The 23540-nt window shown below is 47.3% G+C and overlaps 1 protein-coding gene across 1 annotated transcript in view; it reads left to right on the top strand.

Moving 5' to 3' along the window:
* The window catches only part of LOC144139253 (uncharacterized), a 44527-nt gene extending 22166 nt beyond the window's left edge, over positions 1 to 22361 (top strand). Inside the window, exons 2-6 of the mRNA XM_077671664.1 lie at positions 4551 to 4723; positions 5741 to 5863; positions 7686 to 8000; positions 20000 to 20251; positions 21718 to 22361. Coding sequence (XP_077527790.1) covers positions 4551 to 4723; positions 5741 to 5863; positions 7686 to 8000; positions 20000 to 20251; positions 21718 to 22173 — 1319 coding nt within the window. The 3' untranslated portion in view covers positions 22174 to 22361. The remainder of the gene's footprint in view (positions 1 to 4550; positions 4724 to 5740; positions 5864 to 7685; positions 8001 to 19999; positions 20252 to 21717) is intronic.
* The last annotated feature ends 1179 nt before the right edge of the window (positions 22362 to 23540 follow it).

Consider the following 23540-nt stretch of genomic DNA (forward strand, 5'->3'; position numbering starts at 1 on the left):
TGCTCACTGCGACGCCTGCGAGGTTGAAGAGACAATCGACCATGTGCTTTGTTGTTGCCCCGAGTATTCATCGGAAAGACGCGTTTTGGCAGCCGAGCTCAGAAGATTGGACAATCAAGAGTTCAAGCTAGAGACTATTCTAGGACAAAGATCCCTACAATCGACTTCGCAGAAGGCAACAAAAGCCCTTCTGCGTTTTATGAAGGACACAGGTTTAGCTGAGAGGCTCTAGTGCCCACGAAGGGACTAAAGTGTGTGCGCGACCCCGCTCCTATCCCCCCTTTTTCGCCTGCCATCTCTTTTATCCCCTGAACAACCCTTCCCCAGTGCCGAGTAGCAATCCGGGCTCTCAGCCTGGATAACCTCTCGGCCTTTCCTCTCGCTTTTCTCCTCCTCCTCCTATTCATCTTGAAAATCATGGCTGTTATTGGTAACTAATTCTATACAAATGCATATCCAAATAATGAGAACTATAAGCTTAAGGTCTAAATGACCTGTCGATCTTAGAAATGGTGCCTATCAATAACTAATCCACTGAATATTTATATCGAAATCGCGAGACGTATAGTCTTGAGAGAGAATTCTCGTTTTGAACGCCGTGAGACTTAAATGACCACCGTCTGCTATTAGCACACACACGCGAAACGGGGCGTCTATTTTTCAACAGCTCGTGCAAAGTAACGCCTCTTGCTTCAAGCACACGTGCAACCTGCTCGCAGACATAAAAATACATGGTACTCTAGCCATACAAGCTTCGCCTAAAACACCAAGCCCCGATTCAGTCCAACTCGCGCATGAGTTTCCAATGTGTACGATTGCCCCTTGCAGCGATGCTAAACGGTCAGAATTAAAAACAGTGCCAGTCGGCTTTCGAAACGGACCAATGCTCAGCGTTGCGTATTATCATTAAGACGAAGGTACGCGCGCTTTTATTTCCCCTCATGAAACTGCCGACGCTTGCCAAGCCTACGCACGGCTTCCTCTGGGTGGCTCCGACGCGGAAAATTACATCCGGGCACTAATCCTCGCTGTAACGAATTCCGCTCTAACGAATTCCGCCCTTAGACGTCCCCTGCCTGTACGCCGAATCAATTCCAATAATAAAGCAGATGCCGCGCAGGGCATCGAACTCCGGGAAGGCGCACGTGGAGGTGTTTAAGCGATAATGAAACTCGGAAGTTCACGTTTCTCTATTGGCGGGCTGCGGCTGCGAGCTATTCTGAGCGCCCGCTCTATGAACGGAGAATTGATGCTGGCTGAAATGGAGGTCTGTTGAATTGCGAAACAAACGCTCAGGTGGAGAGTTGAAAGGTAGCGATATATCCTGCGAGGATGAGGACGGAAAACGGTTCGTTCTCCTGACGAAGTGTATACGTTCGTGATGCATTATATGTAATGGAAATATTGCTGCTCTCGACGGGCCACGCTATTTGAAGCGGCTATATAAAAGCCGTGAGTCTATACACGTTCAATGGCCGTTAGAAGTGCAGATAAATATAGTACGCATCATTGTCGTTGATTATTGGACTCTGAACACCTCTGGCAGAATAAGAAAAAGATTGCAGGAGCATTGAAGGACCAATGAAAGCACTGAAATCGCTGTGTGGAGTTGAATGTTGGAGGATGCTGCCCATCTTAGGTATATTATTTTTTTTATTTTGGAGTGTTCCGCCCACATTTTTTTCTAAATTTAACGAAAGTTCATCTAAACTAAACTTAAAACAAAGCGCAGTTTTTATTTACCCAAGCTCTGAATACGATTTCGTGACATTGCCCCTGTGACGGCATTATTGTAGCACTTTGGTTGAAATTTTACATATTGACTGGTCTTAAATTTCTCTTGAACACAATGAAAGATGATGATAACCATAGAATAGATTAGTATTGAAATTCAGAAGCCGGTGGTAGCAACAAATAACCTTGCGAACCTATTGGGTGGGATAGCAGCAGTTGTAAAGGTGGCGGCGAAAATCGAGCTATGGCTGCAGTAACCACCTCCGTCAGATTGCCTGTCACCACAAATATCTTACCTGCAGAATAAAACCACAAATATAAGCTCGATAAGAATGCTTTAGGGTCCGTTTAGGGTCCGAACATGGTTGATGTGCATGCTGCATGAATCAATTGCAGCAGTTGGAACGGTCTTCCATACATATACTGCTTATTCGAGCATTCTCTCAACTTTTGGCTGGCGGCTGAATGGCGTGACAGACAGACAGACAGACAGACAGGCATGCCGACAGACAGACAGACAGACAGACAGACAGACAGACAGACAGACAGACAGACAGACAGACAGACAGACAGACAGACAGACAGACAGACAGACAGACACTTTCGCGTTTCGGTAGCCCAAGGAAAGCTATTGTCTTTAATTAAACACATGCAAATACAACCAACGGGTAGCGTAGTATTATTTATTTGTTTTTTTCTAACCTGTGTCGCGTTAGAACCACATGTGGCGCCAACTTTGATTTTAAAGGACATGGCTGTCGACAGCGGTGACAAGCGGGTGAGGATAAAGAAGGGGTGGCAATGCAGTGGCGATGTTTCGCACGGGTTTCGCGTAATTTTCACAGGGTATTTGAATGTGCTGGGAGAAGTTGGGATGTTTCTCTAGAGATCGAAACAAGGTAGTCGCTTCAGAGCACGCTGATCATTTGGTTCGGATTCTGAGAGGCCGTACCTGTAGGCTATGATTCTCCCTTTTATTTATGCTTCATTAGGCTCGCTTCTACTAGTTCGTAGAGCTCGCCATTCCAAACAGTTCTGTAGTCAGGTTGGCCGAGACTCGCGAGTCAAGAAGATCAAACTATGATTTGCCCTTGCGAGATTTTGCACTGAGGGCGCACTGCGGCATTTTGTAGAACTAACGAAGAAGAAAACTGTTTTTTGGCTTGTAAACCTGATGACAAAGGCAGACGTATGTTCGAACTGCAACACAACATGTTAAATTCCAACCTACAGACAATGATTTCAAATTACGTATACAAACAAAAAACTATTTCAGCCCAGTGCGCTAAAATCTAGTCTATGGCAGTCTTGTGTCAAGTATGTCCAGTGCGCGCCACAACTGCATGTTTACGGACCTGGATGCCGTCGGCTGACCGCCACTTGCTCTACCGACAGTTTTTCAGAACGTTGAGGAAAGAAGATGTTCATGTAACGGGAAGCGGCTTGAACGTGAAAGGAAGATGTACCGTGATTTCCGTTGTATAGAGCAGAACAGCGAAGAAAGAGACAGAGTCTTTTGATTCAGGAAGATTCACAAAACGGGCCGAAAGGCGACTCGAGCGGTACACCGGGAAAATGTGTCGTGGTAGCCCGGACGGCGCAATTTCCGAGTAAAAAAGCTCCTCCGCGCGGAGATAAGTCATTGTCTAATAAACCGGAGTTTTGCTGGAGAAAGGGCAAGAAGGAAACAAAGTTACCTCCAAAGCACGTTCTGTCCTGCGGAAGTGCTCGGGGAGGAAAAGAGATAGCGAAGAACAGAACCGAACACAACAAAAAAGAGAAAGAAAAAAACAGACATCCAGAGAAAGTACGAGCGACAACATAAGCTGGTAACTGCCTTGCCTTCTCCCAACTCCTCTTTCTGCACTAGAACCGCTGCTGACAATTCTCAAGATCTGTGATCTCTTCCGAGTCCTATTTTGTCCGCCGAAGCCGCGCGCTGACAAGTGATGCAGTCGACGAAACGCCGGTATCTTGGATATATCCGTAAGGCACCAGGTTTTCGCTGTTCCGAACGCTTGATAGCAAAAGCTAGTTTCTTTTCTTTATTTTCCTGACTAGGGGGTCATTTGCAAGAAAACCGCACGCTGTGCTTCCGACATACAGTACGCTTCCACGGTGAAACACCCCGGCAAGTGCTTGAAAGGCGCCGCGAATGTTGCGGCTAAATGGCACGCACGCGCACAGGCACACGCGCGCCCACATGCACACATACACACATACACATAAACATACAAACAGCGGAGTTTGCGTGATGCTCTCAATATCCTCGTTAGATAGAGGAGGAGCACTCGAACACACACACATAGCGTAATGAGGACACTGTTTGCAATGGGGATGTCGCTAGCATCCCACAAAGTGGGCTCACTGTCGTTGCTGGCTAATATGCAGCTTTGATGAGGAATTTTTCTGAATGTGCCATCGTTCGCTCCTGCGGCTTATTGCAAGAGCGGGACTATTTAAGGGCGATGTGTACCTTTTCGCTATACCCCGAAAGCGCGTCACTGAAGATGTATGTAGGCGTTACGAGGGTCATATCGGTGCCACGACGTAATGAACAGTATTCCTCAGTTCCCATTGTATTAAATTGTTTCCGTTCACCTGTTTATATGGGGAAATTGAAGGCACGAAATAACCGAAACTATCCACGAAGCCCAGAGATCCGTTCGAGCTCACGTGGCACATCCGCTTCCCGTGTGTGCGTCTCCATCAGGAAAAGTGGGAGGGCGTCAGGGTAAATGCGCCCCTGCTCCCGAGTGTTACACGTGTGCGCAAACGTCTGAGTGACCGCGAGAATTCTCACCCTTTGCCCGCAGGCAACATGCGTTCCATGGACGAGGACCAGGTGATGTCGCTGCACGCTTTGCTGAAGCGCAAGCTGGAACGTGCCAGGGGCCTGGTGAGCCACGGGCTCGACCCCATGCAAGCCGGAACTCTGGGCTTCCTCATACAGGAGACCGGCACCTACGTCAACGTCTCCCTCACCAAGGTGCGTAGGGGATGGCACACATACATATGGATGTAATGACAAGCGCACAGGGCCGGGACCTCGTCAAGATGCTCGAGCGTTTGGTCCCGTACTCCTCCTTTCAAGGGGAAACGAAGTTTATTGTTATATAGCGTATCAGTAGAGGGAACGAGGGGCTACATGAATGAACACAAGAAGGTGAGGCAGCATTCGAAGTGCAAAGGCAGGCACAACAGAAGATGTGCACTTTTTTTCTCGTTGAGGCATATACTTTTTGAAAGTTTCGAAAGCAGAGGAAAATTTCCTCTTAGGCTGGGACCCGAATCGCCTGCCATACCAACTATGCTTCCGCCGAGACTGTGCTCCGCTCCATTTTGTTGGGTATGTATGTGGATGTAATTCTATCCTACGCCGGCTACCACACTCAAGCGTAGAAGGCAATTACGCTTACAGAAATACTAAGAAAGTGGTGGTAGCCCAGCCTCTTCGGTAACCAGGTTGGTAGGTCATCGGGCGAGTGTTGGCCACCAATGTGAGGAAGTGTTTCGCCCCCCTTTCTTAACATTTTAAGAAATGGTTTTCTTCGTAAAAAGACAATCAGACTACTTCCGATGTGCTTTTCTTAGCGTGCTGCACTGTTGGCGCACATGACTGCTTACAGAAGTTCCTTCAGAGATGCTACAGTTGGTTAGTAGTCTTTGTACTTTTACGGCACATTCAGGTATATTGTACCTCGCAAAAAATGCTTGCAACCGTGTTTGTAAACGGTGAAACAGCTACATTGAAATTGTGAGTCAAAATGCTGGTTTTAACCGATAAAAATGCATAGAAAGTGTAAAATGTAACCAACAAACTTCGAACAGCGCGTCGTTCTGTGCAAAAGCAGTTAATCTACTGGACTGGCTGTATTCCCGTCTCTTGACCGGTGCATGTATCTGTTTGTAAGCGTGCTAAGGACATTTCTGGGATGACAGTGAACAGTGTTTATTGTGAAAGAACTATGCGGTACTCTCATCCCCCTCGCTGTTTCTCCCGCAGGTGACTGTGACGGGTCTCTCGAACTTCACCATCCGCGATGTCGCCACCAACAACGCCGCCATGCGGGCCAGTGTGCTCATGGTGATGCCCCGGCTTGAGATACGATGCGCTTACCGCGTCAAGGTGGGCAGCCGTCACACTCATCTAAACAGCCTAGGCTTACTCTGGTGCAGTGGTTCTCAAATGGGGGTCCGGGGATGCAAAGGGTCCACGAAGGCATTTCAGGGGTCCGCGAAACCCTCCCCAAAACTTTTCAACCTGCCCCCCCTCCCTTCATTTTTTCCTGTTTGCTAAACCTTTCTGGAAACGCAAAAAATGAAAGCCGTTACACTCAATGTGAAAGCTATCGGAAGTGCAGAACAGTGATTCGCTATAATGGGCTGCAGCGCTGTTCTGCCACCTAATGCATTTCAAATTTCCGTCTTCGCTCTGCTCGCGCGCCCCCTGCCTGAAACTTCGCCAGCAATAGTCTGTTCTTTTTCTGCTTGCTTTAATGTCGTATGCTGGAGCGTCATTTCGAACGCCTTTAGGAGCCTTTCTGCTTAGGAGCCTTTCTGCGCCATTTGGAATGCGCTTTTTTTTTTTCTTGCGGGGCCGCTTTTTTCGCTTACTATCGTGAAAACCAACCCAACGAGCGTTACTAAATAAATGAACGCGGGGCGGCCGGTTATATAGACAGATTTTGCCTGAAATGTGCATGAATTTTTCTTTGCTCTAAACAACGGGGAGACGTATGACCAGCGGCAGCGGTTCACGAGGTTCGAATGGTTATGACTATTTAAACCGCGTGGTTTTTCGAAGCATAAGCGTGACTCCCTGACGCAGGTACAGAAGGCTCTACTCGAGTCCGTTATCTCGTTGCTCCGCCTGATTCCGGCAGTCGCATCGACCATTAGCGAGCTAAGACGACAAGGCGAGCCCATAGAGTGCTCTGCACTTAAAAGATGGCTTCGGCACATTGCCTTTAATTTTGGTGTAGCTAGTGTAGTGCAGCCTGTAGTTCAACGCTGGCTTGTTGAACGACACGCCCGCTCTGCGGAAAAGCCAGACACAAAGAAAGGGTGTTTTTCTGTGTTTAGGGCCCTATTAGCTGCAAGTTCCAATTCTTGGAAATTATGACACGGATCAACATTGTCCATAGTGGGGTCCTCTATCCCTTTTGCAAGCCCGGAAGGGGTCGCCGAGACACTCATGGTTGAGAAACGCTGAGTCTAATGTTTCAAACACCATGGACTAACATTATGGGAAATGCGGAAAGATATAATTTATTTTTCCGCACATCATAGGGATGCTCCATTATGTGGTCCCCAGAAAACACCCACGGACCTAAAACCTTAAAGACATACATGGCACAGCTGATCCGAAGAGCGAAGATCGGGGCAGCCAGAAACTGGTACCTGGAAAGAGGGCTTATCACTTCTCTAGACTCACCTTCCCGTGCCCCTCTCACATCAATAAAGTTTACTGCATGAAGGACTAATCGCAGTCCACCCAGGGTGATCTGAGGTCTCACTGTGGGGAAGGTGCAGCGCGAAATTCATCCTGCCTTCCTGTCGTACTAATGCGCGCCAAATAAGGGATAAAACGAGGAAAGATACGCAAACACGGTGTAGCAATAAAAAAGGCTTTGATAATCGCTTGGATTTCGCCTTCAAACAACGTGAGAATGCTTAAGTTCCCAGGGAATATTTTTTGGCCTAATGTTTTGCACTCTTGCTTACACATAAATCCCAGCCAGGTGGGAACTAACGTCATTCTTTCAAGGACAGTTACTCGTGGTTGGCGTCTACAAGTATTACTGATACCTTGGTAGAACTAATCCTAGTTTTAGGATGCACAAAGTGCATAGTTTAATGCAAGCAGCGCCCATTCCGAACATTAATGTGGCAGTTGGTGTCAGCAAACGAAGGTTTGTCAAATTATTCTTGCCTGCTTTCGCATACAGGGATACATCAGCAGCGACGCCGGAACGGAGTCCCGGGTCATGGAGGACAGCGGGCACTTCGAGGCAGTCCTGGACCGTGCGGCGATGTCGTGGTTTGCACGAATTCTTAATGTAGACAAGGACGACGTGCTGATCGCCCAGACAGGGCTCAGGACCCACGTGGACGACGTCACCAAGCGCTTTCTGCGGACCGCGAGCGGCAAGGGTGGCCAGCCTGGGCCGGAGGACCAAGAGGTTCTTGACGTCATAGGGGCCAGCATCGTCGACCACGTGCGACAGATGCTCGAGGAAAAGCTGAACGGAGTCATAACGCAGGTGACGTCACGGCAATTCCTGACTCTGAGTAGAATCAAATCGAATGTACGCTTATTGCGCAGGAAACATTTCCAATTGGACTGCCACATGTGTAGGTACGTGGAGTGTCTTGGGGTTGAGACGATGAGATCTAAAATAAAGCGACCAAGGGAAACCACTACATGCCCTCGATGCTTGGCGCCTTTATATAGAGAAGAAGAGAGCCTAGAGTGTTCTTGTGCTCTCTAAATGCTTTGTACAGAAGTTGTTATTTGCCATTAACAAATGCCGCTGATGGCAGAGTAGGATCAAAGATGTTGAATGCTTGGCACGTGGCACCACAGCCCTTTGGCCGTTGTAGCACCTAATTTTAGGTAGATCTGCGAGTGGCACATGTACTAGTGATAGCGTACTGAGGGAGGGTTGCCTTTTGTTAAAGGAGTACTGACACCAAATTTTGACGCCTAAAAATGATATAATTGGCTTCAGTAGTTTGTACAGATGCCTCACAGGAATTTTTGCAGCGATCCGAGGCCGGAATCACATCTAAAATCGATTTTGATTGTCGAGGCCGCGAGCTTCCACAAATCGACAGCACTAGCGAAATCGCTTTCGGCGTGACGAAACATCGGCCTGCCTGTCTGGCCGGTTCAGGGTTACGTCATATAGTCGTTTTCGGAACCGGAAACGATATCCTGCGCTGCTGTTGTCGGTGGTATTCGTTTGGGCAGGAGACGTGGGCGTAGCTGTGAGCAATGCTTGTAAACGTTGCGTGTTCGACGTCTTTGCTCTTCAGTTCGTGGCCGGCGCATGGTGTTCCCTTGCACTGGTGCCGAAAACTGCGTGGTGCGCGATGTCGACGGGCACCGCGGCGACGCGGCGGTGCGCATCGCCGAGCTCGCCAAAGTTGTGCTATGGCAAGCTCGCGGTATGCGAAGTACTGCTCGTGGAAGCCTGTCCAAGCAAATCGACGACGACGCCAAGATGCATTATTTTCCACGCGACGACATGCAGCGCTAAACGTGGACTGAGTTCGTGCGCGGCGGCGGCCGCAAGAACTGTCGCCCAAGCCAGCGGGCGGGCTCGGGGTTGCACGGGTCACCTTGGGTGTTGGTAACTTTAGGCGTAGTATCGTGGCGACTATTTGATCGCTGGTATCTGTAAAACTGCGAATGACCATCCCTTGCACAACTTTTCACCACACTATCATCCCCTTTTTCGCATATGGGGGCTTTATTTCGGCAATAATTTCCGTTTCAGCGATCGGTGACCAAGACATCTGCCGCGGCCTGTTTTGATTCTAGCGCGCAGGTGGCGCCATCTTTTGACCGCTCGCCGCACCGCGGTGCCGGCAGTGCTGGGTCGGAGCGCCGAACCTCCGCCGCCGGTCAGCGTAGGCTTACCATCGCGGCAAATATCTGAACGTCGCTTTTAAATTCAGCGCTGATAAGAACCCCTAACACAATTTTTCAAAACACTAACATCTACTTTCTCGCATGTGGAACTCCTTTTTCGCGATCAGATTGATTAGAAGAGCGGCGACAAGCTGTTGATATCACGGTCTGCGCCGGTTCGAGCCGCAGTGATATTAAAAAACGGACGACGGTGAAGACATCGCCGGCCTAATCGCCTGGCCAAATAAAGTTGTTCTGTCTGTCGGGTGGCAGCGACTCATCCGAGTCTGACGATCCAGACGACATGTCGACTGCGCGGACGAGTGCGGACCATGTGCAATCGTAGCAGACGATGCGGCGAACGCATGGAGGAAAGAAAAACGTCCCTGACGTCACGGGTGAGACCGTGACGTAAGGCTGGCCCGCTTGCAGGCTGGCCTTCGAACGGCCATTTTCCCGCGCAGCGACCAAATTTGAAATTGGTTGCAATAAACGTGCTGTAATTAATTCTGTGTTGGCGGCTGACGGCTTTCGGTTCGATTTTTGTAATTACTACGCCAATAGGTACTCTTTACAGCATAAAAACTGAAAGCGAGAAACTTCGTGTCAGTACTCCTTTAAGGTATGTTGCTACCCTTGAAAACGACAATTTTGTTTCAAAAATAGTGATTTTTATTTATTTTTTTTTTGCTATTTTAAAAATCTACAGATATTAAGAATTCTGCTGCCGTGAAAATTGTTTCTCTATCTGGTTCCGTTCAGAAGTTATGATGTTTTCTACAACTACCGGTAGACCTTTTTGAAACCGAAACTGATATTTTGTGAATTATAAACCTACATTTCAATCATTAAAACAATGTTATGTTTGTGCTCAAATATAAAAGATACACTTAGATTAGTTTGCGGTGAAGTATTTTAGAGGTTGATAACATTGAACAACGCGAATGAATGCTTCAGTGGGATGCTCTGGCAGCGTCTCCCTAAATATGTCTGTGTAGGACTGCGCACTGTTTTGTTTGGACTATACGATTCTATATGTCACTTCAACAATGGAAATAGCGGCCCGCTGGACATCTTGAGGCAGGCTGTTGTCGATCCTGGCTACTACACCACAGTAGCTTGCCGACAGAAGACGCTTGAAGAATGCCAAGCGCCAGTCAACGGCGGACGAAAAACAAGCCCGAAAAAACGACAAGGCAAAGGCTGCTGCACCCCGGGGATCCTTTCCCCCGGGGTGCTCCAGCCTCGCCCGATCGGGACTGGCTGGAGCGCCCCACGGAAGTGACGTCACCTGTTTTTTGTTATTATTTCTTGGATTTGGTCGTTGTTGTTGATCGCCGAAACTAGTACGAAGTACTATGCCGGCCGTGCAAAGCGGCCGTGCCGGCACTCATGTTTAGGTCGGCTGTGCTTTTCATTGTTTACGATGAAAAGCACGCGCTTTTTGTACGAGCCGTAAGCGCAGGCTGATAACTCTCCTCCTTGGTACATCGGCTGTCGTTCGGTACGTGTTGTATTATCTACGGCGCACCTGCGGGCAAGGCAAAACCACTCCGAGTGGAGGATTCGGAGGATTGTGTTGCAGGTTTAAATTCGCCGGCTTTTGTAACCGCACTTCTTTCTTTCTTTTTATTTTGGAAGGTGTGTGCGCACCCCATCACGCCATCAGGTTTGATCTGCTGTGGCTCAATAGGGAAGAATGGGTCTGTGTCCTCAAACGTGGGCACTGGCTGAAGACTCTGCCGGCAAAGGTCTAAATAGTGTTGCATGAAGGCTGCTTGCGCTCCCATTTAGATCATAGAATCTGTGGCTTTTGTGGGGAGAAGAATAGGCCGAAGGAATACCTTTGAAGGTCCTCATTTGACAAGAGTTCTCTTGGTTCTAGATTACTGGTGCCCAGTGCACTTGATCTTCCACTCTGGTGCACTGTAGTACGCGCCGCTGAACACCAGCGTTTTTGTCCGTATAGTTTTGGCGCAGCAGCCTGAAATGTTTTGAAACCTCACCATATTTTCTGTGCATAAAAAGACCAGCAGGTGCCTTATTTTGGGGAGTGAAATCAGCACAGCTGGGACAAAAGAGGCCTGAATTATATTAGATGTGACAAAAAGATGTTTGGAGTAAACACGTGTTAATATGCCTCTTTTCGTCGTGCCTACAACTCTGTATATTTGGTCATGTTGTACCAACTTTTCCGAGCTTCCAAAGTTACAAGGTACAATGCAGTGCTACAAGTACTGATCACAATTAAAGTGCCAAAAAATTTGGCTTCTGGAACAAGCCCAACTTTGCCACCCTTGTTAGTGATGGCCTGGAAAGAATCACGCCGAAGCAGGAAACACCGACCAATCCAGGAGATACACTGTACTTCATTTCACCAACTTCACACACCGTTGTAAAAATTGTGCTGGTAACTAATAAACAGCGAGAGCACAGCGCTGTACCACACGCTGGTAAGGGCAGCAAATGTAGCGCCAATATAGTCTCCCACATAAACTGTGCCCACAGCTCCTGTCAACACCAAATTGATAAAAGCGTTGTTGCACATAATTTGTATACAAACGCCATGTAAGTAGTGCGCATGTTGCTTCTGGTCATAGCAGCAGCTGTCCAACAGCCTACCACTGCAAGTGATGAAGAACCGGCCAACCATGTGACGTTTGTTGTCCAAAAAGAAAGAAGCATACAGGCCTTCGTTTTCTGACAAGCAGACTGGATGCTCATCACGCTGAAGTTCCCCAGCAGTCAGAGCTGTGTGCGCGCATCCGTTTACGCGTATACGTACTGTCACGTGCACCTGCAGCTGGCAGCACGTGGCAGCAAGGTTCCATTCTGCCAAGGTGCCGGTTTAGCGCCGTAGTGAGAGGATTTGGCTGCTGCTCTGGCGAAATGAGTTCAAGTACACCAGTCCATACAGCGGTGGCCCCGCCGAGGCCACGTATATGTACGGTCAGTTTTCGCGTTTGATGTTACACCTTCGTCTTTAAAACTGGCGAAACTCGCACCAATTAGTGACGCAAGGCGAGCTGGAGGATTTCTTTTCCTCCTGAAGCACTGAATGACACACCACCACGTATTGCGAAATTTGTTTATTTACGTGTTCCGTCGTCGTTTCTCACTGTGGCAGTAGTAGTCATCGTCATATAAGGTCCCTAAAATTATCGTCATATCCATCTTCCGCATGCATGACTGGCTGACCCGGATTGCTTTGTCCGCAGGCTTTCCCATTCCTCCTAAAGTGAAATGCGTCGGCACGCGGTAGAACCGGCTTCGCGAGCTGGGCGTCTGCGAGGTGCCTTGTGCTCATCCTTGTGGCGCAGACGTACGTGACTGTTTTCCTGGTATTTTTCCGAGCACCACGGGCAAGCCAGGTTGATGCCGCACGCTCATCGCAAAACGCGTGCACACGTGCGGGGTAAACGGCGGGAGTAACTATGACATGATGTTTTCTTGATTGATTGATTGTAGGGTTTAACGCGCCGACGCAACGCAGGCGATGAGGCGCGCTGTAGTGGAGGGCTCCGGATTAATTTTGACCACCTGGGGATCTTTAACGTGCGCCGAAATCTCGTACACACGTACAGCGCAACGCCTTAGCCACGACATGATGTTTTCTGATGACGCCGCACACATTACGGCCAGCAACGTATGGCGGCTGGTCGTAATTACTATTAATTTTATAATGGGCACAATAGCAGTACTGTCGTAAAAAAGAACTGCAGCTAAATTATAAATCCTAATTGTTGTATGCTAGTGACATGTTGCAAGAAAATCGGAAATGTAATAGTTATATCCCTTCGCTCACCAGCTGTACAAGTTGTACCTGCCCCATGAACCTTCAAATGCTGATTAGTCTCAGGGCCAACACATGAGCCATACATGCTCAACTGTTCCCAAAAGGACTAAGCATACACACAACCTCCAAGAAAACACATCCGGCATTGGGAAGAAACATTCAAAATTGGCTCACTTTATTTGACCAACAACCAGTACATTTTGCTTTTATAGCCCACAAAAGACCATCGCCAGCACTGCATTATGGCTGAAGAACTTTTCTGCAGTTGGCTTTGGCAACAAGCAGAATGCACCATTATGAACTGGAAACATATGACAAGCCACAGCTTTTACCAGCCCATTGGTTGCACTGGGTGTCAAGAGATAAAAAGGAAGAACCAGCAAAAATGCTTTAATGTATTTAATGTATGCACAATGATCAAACATTAATTCAGAGTGTAGAAAAACATCCCTTCCAGCATATTCGGCTGATCAACCCATTTGTGACAGCCTTATCGAAGTGAAGGCAAGAACGAGTCCGTGGCAGGATTTCGATGTGGGCTTTAAGAACTGTAGGCTGTCTGCAGTCATAATTACTATTGTGTGCCAAACACCCTAGTACACTGAGTGCAGTGAACTTCAGCAATGAAAGTAGTCATAAGAAATTTTTATCGTATGGTGACCGTTGCAAATCCTAGTAAACCGTTACAAGCACCTGGCATGCGGGCAAGAGAGAGGTAGAGATAGTAAAAGATTTTTGAAAGGAGAAGAGGCCAGCCTGAGAAACTGAACTTGGGCCTGCTACTTAAATGCCACTGGGGCAAGGAAGGTACTGAATACTGAGGGTATGAGAAATGACAGTGAAATCAACCAATGAACTTTGTACACTTAAAGCATGTATGGGGCGCAGAAACAGACTAATCACTGCATAATTTGCATAACTTATTTACCGACCATAAAAAAAAAGTTCCCCAGTTTGTGAAATTTCACCACATAGACCCAAGAGTCCTGACAGGACAAGCAGCGATTTGACAGCTCGATCTTCTTCTTCGTGTCAGCCCACGTGCCAAAAATCTTTCGTTCAGACAGAGGGTAAGCATTCAAGCGTAGTAAGGCTGCTTCAAGGTCTTTTCACCCACTAGTATACCTTGGTCAAAAACTATGCAAATGATCAATTGTCCCTGTACAGCCTTACACAGAAGGCAATCAGGGCTGTCCTCGCGTCCGATTATGTGCAGATACTTTCAGGTCAATGCTACTTTAAGCCGCAGCCTGTGTAACAAGGTTTCATTGACTTCTGTGAAGTTGAGGGGCATGAGCGAGCCAGAACCTTTGCTCGGAATCAGTCCTGGGGAGCTGTTCCTGTCAATTCTGTGGGTCAGACCAATGCAAGGCAGCAGCTTGTGCACGGGCTCTGTAGAGTATTGCATTGCTATCTTGTCTTATGATGTGTGTAGCCAAAACAGTGTATATCCTTTAGCCGGCACAAGGCAGCATTTCCTTCACAGAAAATTAGTTCTATAATTGTAATTACACTAGCTAGTTTCTAATAATTTTTTCGAACAAAGAGCACGACTACAAAGTGTAACAAAGGGAAGGGACAGCAACGACTTCCAGCTAGTGCCTTGTTTGAAACGTACGACCCATATAAATACCATGCGCTTTATAACATCAACATAGCAAAAACAGCACGACGCCATGCTGCAACTTTTCTGCTACGACCCCCATGAGCACTGCCAGCTTTCATGTCCGCAACCTCGTTAAACTCGGTTTCCCCTTGAGAACATGATTTTAGTGCTAAAGATGACAGACACACTTTACTGGTGCTTGCATCTATCAATGAAACACCAGCAAACGTCAGTTAATTTGAAATGATACGGGGTAAACTTGGAAGCTGGCACAACTAGGTGGGATGGGAGTGGCAACAAAAATCTGTGCACAATACAGCCCTGTTGTGGCATTTTTCAGCACGGCGACAGTTGTCATACCGCCCTTGTTAACCTATATTCGAATCTCCTGATACTATGGAGAGACTTGTTGCATTGGTGGCACACTGGAATTACCACTGTGTTGAACCATGGAGCCTGCCAGTTGCCATTCGAGTATGCGAGTCTGCCGATGGAAACTTTTTCTGGCGACTGTTGCACTGCCCTGCAGTGCTTCATGAATTATTTCCTGCTGGCACAGCCATTCCATTCCACGCAGACAAACAAAATGCGCACAGGCCGCATGCAACAGGCATGTGTTTGTGTTGTTGTGTGGGAAACAGGTTTGCCAACGGGTACCAGTCGGCTGCGGAGTAGCACCCAATGTATGCTTAGATGCAGATATACCTAGCGGGTCCACCTTGGTTCATTCCACAGAGGCAAAAGCAACGCTTTCTCATGTTTCTCTGATGGTGCTTTTCAATGGCCTCAACTTTGCATTGCATTAAACAACGAGACAGAGAAATATTTTATGGATTTGCGAGCAGAAGGATGTTAGGGCTTCCACCCTGTGAGAGCCGTTCTTAGTCCAAATGCACTGAAACCCACAAGCGCCGGCAAAGTCGCCCACCCCGGACTTTCACTACCGCCTTCACCATCGCTACAGTTACATCTGGATTTTTTTAATTATTAGTAACCATTAATTATTAACAGTGACTCTACATGGCTAGTCAGTGAGTGGAAGTGGTTTGGTTTGTTGGGTAAAAATCAGAACAGACTGCTTTCACTATATGTTGTGAAGTGGGCGTGACAGTGACCCTGGCTCGTCAGTGAGCAGAAGTGGTTTTGCCGGTTGGGTAAAAATCAAGCATGACTGCGTTGAGGGGCAGACGAAGAGTGTGGAGCACGTCAGACATACTATTAGCCTGTGCGATCAGTGTACGTGCTTTGTGCCATTGAGAAATTTAGCAGGTATATCCCGTGTATTGTTTTTTACAAGTTTGTCCGACATAAGCGTTAAATCATTCATTCCTTTTAAAAGCAACACGAAGCCAGCAGGTGAGAAAGAAAAAGGTATGCTAGTAATACTAAAGGAAATTCAGGCTATTAGCAATGGTTCAGAACGACATGCAAACAATCTTTGCTAGCATGCACAGTAGCTGACGAAATACTGCAGGGTAACAGTAGCACATGCACACGTGATTACAAAGAGGGTTATGGCATGTACAGGTAAGTGTGTAAGCTTGATTTAGTGCTAATATGCTGCGTGCACACGTAAATAAAAATACCCTGCAAAAAAGATGAACAAGGCAACTGAGGTTAGAGCAAATAGAAACAACAACTACGCAGGGTCACCTAGATGGTATGCTTAGAATGTAGATATAACAGTTCAACACAGCACGTAGCATCTGTTATTGCTGAAGCCACTGACGCATCACCTAGCCTGTCATAAATGGGCACGATCACGTACGTTTGGCGACATCGTAAATTTTGGAGCACACGAACACAACACACACGGAAAATGCCACAGTAACCCACGACAGATATCCGGCGCATTTTTTGGCCACGCTTGTAACGACAGGGATCACGGCAAGTTGAAGCGAACGAACGAAAACTCGCTGTCACTGCGACGCACCATTGCTAGCTGATGGGGCTCTAGATTATTCACGTATACACTCCTGCAGCGACACGAATCTGGACACTTGCAAGTCGAGTACGGAACAGTATCAAAGTATTTGCCTCGCGTTGTGATACCGACACAACACCGTGTATAACAATGACTGTGATGATAGCATCGATGACTGCGGCGCCAGCAGCTTCACACAAACAAACCTCTGGAAAACTATGACGCACCACACACATCGGTCACGTTTTGAAGGCAACACGGTGCTTCGTACTTCACTGCACATTTTGGGGCAACATTTGGTTCTGATACGTACGTATTTGATATGACAACATTGCGCTTTGCGCAAGCGCTGACCAGCACTTCGCGTTGCTGCCACGAATAGTCATCGGACTGTGAATTACTGCAGAAGATACAAGCGCGGTGACACAGGCTTGGAGCTGAACACCTCATATGAAACGAAAACACAGCGCAGCACCGCACCACTCGTGAGCGACTCCGCACAACGCCGACGCTCGTACATTCTTGCTTGCCTCGGCACCGCGCGAAGCTGGAATATTTGAAACAGGCCAACAGAACAAACTCGGAACAGACGTACCACGGAACAGACAAGCCCGTACTAGAGTGAACTCTACCCGTACGTAGGCCAGTACGGGGCCAAAATTCGCTCTTCGATGGAATTCGGCCTCTTCTCCATGCCGCTCGTCCGTAGGTCATTCGTAAAACCCGTGGTAAATCTATAAAAAGTGCTTTGTTTACACAACTTCTAGGCGAGTGTCAAATAACAAACTCGAGTTTCGCAGAGAAAAATATAATGCAAACATCTACAAAGCATGTCTATGACGTCACGGTGACTAGGTGATGTCATATTAAAAGACAATAAACTCAGGCAAAAAATAAATCTTGATACTGTAATATTAGTGTGTCACTGCCGAAAATATATGCAACACTATTGAAGTAATTGCAATTAAATGCAGTTACGCAATTTTTTTGTTGACGTACGTCACTTCCGTGGGGCGCAGCAGCCAGTTCGGGGGGAATCGGCTCGGAAGCCCCGGGTTGCAGCAGACGCAGCCAAAGAAAAACGTCCCTGACGTCACGGGTGAGACCGTGACGTAAGGCTGGCCCGCTTGCAGGCTGGCCTTCGAACGGCCATTTTCCCGCGCAGCGACCAAATTTGAAATTGGTTGCAATAAACGTGCTGTAATTAATTCTGTGTTGGCGGCTGACGGCTTTCGGTTCGATTTTTGTAATTACTACGCCAATAGGTACTCTTTACAGCATAAAAACTGAAAGCGAGAAACTTCGTGTCAGTACTCCTTTAAGGTATGTTGCTACCCTTGAAAACGACAATTTTGTTTCAAAAATAGTGATTTTTATTTATTTTTTTTTTGCTATTTTAAAAATCTACAGATATTAAGAATTCTGCTGCCGTGAAAATTGTTTCTCTATCTGGTTCCGTTCAGAAGTTATGATGTTTTCTACAACTACCGGTAGACCTTTTTGAAACCGAAACTGATATTTTGTGAATTATAAACCTACATTTCAATCATTAAAACAATGTTATGTTTGTGCTCAAATATAAAAGATACACTTAGATTAGTTTGCGGTGAAGTATTTTAGAGGTTGATAACATTGAACAACGCGAATGAATGCTTCAGTGGGATGCTCTGGCAGCGTCTCCCTAAATATGTCTGTGTAGGACTGCGCACTGTTTTGTTTGGACTATACGATTCTATATGTCACTTCAACAATGGAAATAGCGGCCCGCTGGACATCTTGAGGCAGGCTGTTGTCGATCCTGGCTACTACACCACAGTAGCTTGCCGACAGAAGACGCTTGAAGAATGCCAAGCGCCAGTCAACGGCGGACGAAAAACAAGCCCGAAAAAACGACAAACTGCTAAACAATCTCACAGTGAACTCGTGGCAGTTAAGGAAGGGCCCAGCTATGAGCCTGGTGGCTTTTAGCCTCCCACGATCTTCCAATCATCTATAAAACATGTCTGGAAGACATTTCTTGTTTTTCTCAAAACTTCAGTTTCAGTTCTTTTTTGTTGCGCAGGAAATCATAACTTCTGAATAAACCAATATTTGGTGATGAAACTTCCCATGCTTCTTCCTGAAACATAACTCTGTGCAATGACTAGGATAATTGAAAAGCGTGAATAACTTTTGAAATTATAAATTTTCGACACGAATGCAACCACCTGAAATAATGCTATTTTTGGTTTTTTGGCTATACCATATTTAATATTGATGACAGAGCAAAGATTCTAGTTCATTGCGTAGCCTGCATGTATAGCTATATTGCTGCCCAGCCATTTTTCTTTTGCGTCACAGGATGAGTACTTATGACGGTTGGCCTGATGGGCATATTTTGGGTAGTTTCAGTGATTTAATTGTTATTCATTTTCATTTTTATTCTATAACATACTTGAAGGGTCCTTTTATACAGTCCTTGTTAAGGCAGATACAAAAGAATCAGTTTAGGATCAAAATCTAAAAATATTTCTAAAAAGGTGGCAACATATCTTAAATGAAGCCTAAATTTTATAGGAATAAACGGAATGTCTTTAAACATAACGTATACCACGCAGGTACTTCTGTCGTTACAAAGAAGTTGTACATCACCCATAATCGTGCTGTCGTTAAGGAAGATTTGCCTGTCGGGTATAAGGAGCGCTTTTTCCACCACAGATGTCAACCATTGCAACTCAGAATGACACCACCTCGGGCAGTCACTCCTCCACGCGTTCAAGATAAGCGAATGATATGGCATTGTTCTTCTCCAAAAGCGGGGCTATTTTTCCTCGTCTAAAAAGGCAGGATGAATTAGAGTGTAGCGGTACGCCGGTCAATGGTCGGTCAATAGAATTGTTGTGAATCTGCGATCAAATTATAGGCAGCTTCGGTGGAAACTCGTTTTTCTTAAAGTTTTTTTAGACCTGAAAGCGTCTGAACAAGGCACGAAGATGCCTCGTCAATGCGCGCCATGAGATCACAATAACGAAAGTTGCTTCTCCACCCGCAGCTCATATACATTCAGCCTCGTCATCAGCAACGTAGTAGGGCGGCTAATGTATTTGCAGTACCCCGTCGGTCGCATGTGATTTTATTATAATTCTACCGAAAACAACTTCGACATAGCTTAAACACCCTAGGCGTAAATTCAAGCTCACTCGTATGTGGGGTTCGCGCGAACAATTATTACAGTTTTCCGTGTTATCGTATTCAGGTAGTATGACAACTGTTCAAGCATGCCGTTTGAAATCATGTAAATGAGAGCTCACCCGGTTACAGGCCGTGTCCAAGAAGCCCGCCGAGCTGCAAGATCTGCTGGAGTCGATGGTGGTGCCCACACCGCACTCGGAGGTCCCCCGCACCTACTCGCCTCACGGGCACCGCATCAGCAAGCGCCAGGTGCCGTGCAACAACGGAACCGAGCTTGACGACTACGTCGACTATCTGTTCCGCTTCGCCAGGAGACTCATCAGAGCCATGGAGCCCATCCAGGGACCAAACTTCACCATATACATCGAGGAGCACTTGCAGGTACGTGGGCGCATGGGCCCAGCACCCTGTAGAGGCTGTGGAGCCCAATTGAAACTGCCACAGGAATGCAGTCATCCGCGGCCTCGCAGACTGCCATGGCATTCCCAACTTTGGCGAAACGGGATTCCTCATCCTCGTTAATTCTTGAGTGTTCAAAAACCTTTACGCAATTAGACTCAGTACATGTGGTGGGTGCACGAATACGAGAGAAAAGCTCGTTATTTTCGTCGTTCGGCTCCAAAGGGATGTCAGTAGCAGCATCGCACTGGTCTTCATGCTTCTCCGGTAAATTGTCTTTAAAAACGTATGCGCTCAATATCCAACAGAATACTTCGTGGGAAAGCAGAGTATTAAACGTGAAAACTGGAATCATGTATCATCACCAACGTGTAGTATCCGCGATTGGCCTCAAGTGTTCACTCCGTGTTCGTCGGCTTGCTTGCCAAACCCACTAAGGGCGATAAGGGGCAGAGACATGGCTTATGGCGGGAGTGGCAAGAACTATTGAAAATGACCGTAGCTGGTGTTGCATACACGATGGTCGGGCCGCCATAGTATGTTGGCACGCAAACCTTCTAAATACATATGGTGAGAACCTACCCCCTTAAGCCTTACCTGGCGTCCTTTACTTTGCTTAAATATATTACGTCTATCCTGACGTGAGCGTACCTACTGGTCTTTTCCTAGTACCGTAAAACTATTGCGCTTTGTACACCCCCTTCTTTCTACCATCGCATATTCTCTTTGCTCTTGAGGGTTAGGCTAATGCCAAGCGAAAGCCGAGTTCTTCATTCTCCCGTCCCCCATACTGCTCGTATGCGAGACCCCAAGCCTTGCTCGAAAACTGCTCACGTTCCTGCTTCACCCTCAACTTCTGTATCTGGAAAACCCTGCTAATTACCATTTCAAGCTAAAATTACCGCGCGTTTTTTTATAAAGCTCGATTCAAAACTTTCCGAATGCCGACCCGCTTTCGTTTTGTTTTTGTTGTTTGTTGGTATTTGTCTCGTGGTTCCTAAGCATAAGATCATCAGCAAATCGTGGCTCCTACAAGCCTGCCATACGCATCCTGTGCAATGACAATATTTCACAGCACGCTTGCTCCAGTACTTTTGCCACACTGCGGTGTAGTACGCTTCATTAAATCTCGCCATTGCAAGCCAGACGCTTTGCAAGGATTTTTTAAACAGATATATAAAATTTTCACTTATCCAGCTACCTTCATTTACAAAGTTCCCTTTCCGGAGTTCCGTACAATTAATGGGCTCGTTATGCTGCTTCTTTCCCACTCACAGTGTGCTCTGTGCACTATGTTCTAGAGTGACCGCATTCAGAATACCACCCACGGAGGACTGTTCCTCCTCCGTGGCGCCATGATACGGCAGCACGCCTTGTTAAGGAACGTTTGGTGGTATAGCTCCATTTTTAAAGGGTTAGGCTTTACAGATGGCCCTTTACCTGCGCAGGTCTTCTTATACGACGTCCAGGCCCGCAACGTCTACACACTTTCCCGCCGGAAACCCGCCTACGTGATCTGCAAAGACGGCGACGTCACCGTGGGCTTGGTCATCGAGTTGGAGAGCATTATGGCGACGGCAAAGTACCGCGTGCTCACCGACCACCGGCACCTGTTGTACAACGGCGACGCCGACATCAAGCTGTCCGGCACGGTCATCTGGGCACAGATCTCCCAACTGGCCAACGGCAACAATCGACTAGACGTGGTTAAAATCTGGAGGATGGGCAAGGCGCAAATTCTACTCAAGGGACTCGGGAACCTCACATCAGCCATATCCATGTTACTCACGAGCATACTCAACCACGACCCGTGGAACGTGATACCTGTGGCCGAAGCGCAGGCCATCACGTTTGGCAGAGAGATGTTGGCGAACATCACGGTGCCTATATTCTCACTCGTCTGAGCTGGCTCCCACGGGCATCGGCTAAAAGTGTTCACTCAGCGTGTAAACAACCAAGTCGTCGCTGACGAGGGCCACCACGTGTAGTTCGCTTCTTCGGCTGCTCTGCAGCCTTCCGCGCACTCGTTTGACCATCCCGATGATAGTGACTGGCCGAGGTCGGAGTTAGAGGGAAATTCATGGTGTACTACTACTACTACGTTTACGTATAGAAGACGATCTGAAAAGGCGTGCAGATTTTAGCCAAGATAGATGGCCGCAATGTAAACTGCCACTTCGGCTTGTGCCAAATCGATCCAACACCAGTTCATTCTTTTATTATTGCGAGTTTACGTTGGTGTGGGAGAATATTTATCATCAGCGCAACTTTTACACGCAATAGACTTGTACGTTCTATTGAAAGGTCTAGGGGCAATGGAATGGCAGTGGGTGAGACGAGAAGGTACCGCCCAATTATGAGCTTCCATTGTGAGCGTCCATTACACGGTATTCGGACCACACTTCGCGGCTAATTTTCGCGAAGCAGCACAAGCATGAAGCTCAGCGGAGACCCTGCGCGCTTAGGCTACGTATCCTGCAATATTCTCTGTTACATCGCAAAGAATCAAATTATTTTCGGAGCTTTCCCTCTGCACTGGTGGTAGAAACAGCGCCAGATCCCGTAGCGAGACTCTCTGAAACACTAAATCTCTTCAAACCGGTTTCCAACCAGCTAGTACTAGAGCTCTCTTGCCGAAAGGTCTCCTGCGAAAACAAATGGGCAACATCTGCTTTGCGGCTGCCTTGTTATTCAATAAACACTGAGCTTGGGTGTTGTTCGCATAATAAACACGTAAACTGGCAGTGCCATCCCAAGAGTGCAAGACCACAACAAACCTAAGTTCAAAACTTTAAGTCAGCCTGTACGCAATGCGGAGGCACACCTACCAGCCGCGTAAGGTGGCGACTGCTCTGCAACATGTGTGCGTCATAGTTCGAGGCCCTTGTTGGAGGTGTGAGGGAACGGGCGTGTATTTCTGTGGACACGACCGTCGTCGACACCAAGCGCTTCGCAAGAAGCCTGCATGCCCACTCATAATGTCTGCAATGTGTCAGGGAAGGTGGGGTAGTTGCGTTGGCAGATTGATACGCCTGACAATGGCTCCTTGATTATATGGGCAGGTGATTTATTTTGCAGTTAGTGTCCAGTGTTTTGCAGCTCACACATACTAAACCATAACGGGTTTCCCCATGTGTGTTGGCGACAAGCATGTGATGTACGGGTTGTACAGGTTGCGGTATGTCTCCTATCACTTGTCTTGCATCGCACTCGCCGAGCTTATCTGCCACACACGAGAACCTCGATATCACAATTACAGAAATACCCCGAT

Source organism: Haemaphysalis longicornis, unplaced genomic scaffold (genome assembly GCF_048455015.1).
Source record: "Haemaphysalis longicornis isolate Haplotype H1 unplaced genomic scaffold, Haemaphysalis longicornis Haplotype H1 scaffold_5, whole genome shotgun sequence".
In the NCBI taxonomy this organism is placed as follows: Eukaryota; Metazoa; Arthropoda; class Arachnida; order Ixodida; family Ixodidae; genus Haemaphysalis; species Haemaphysalis longicornis.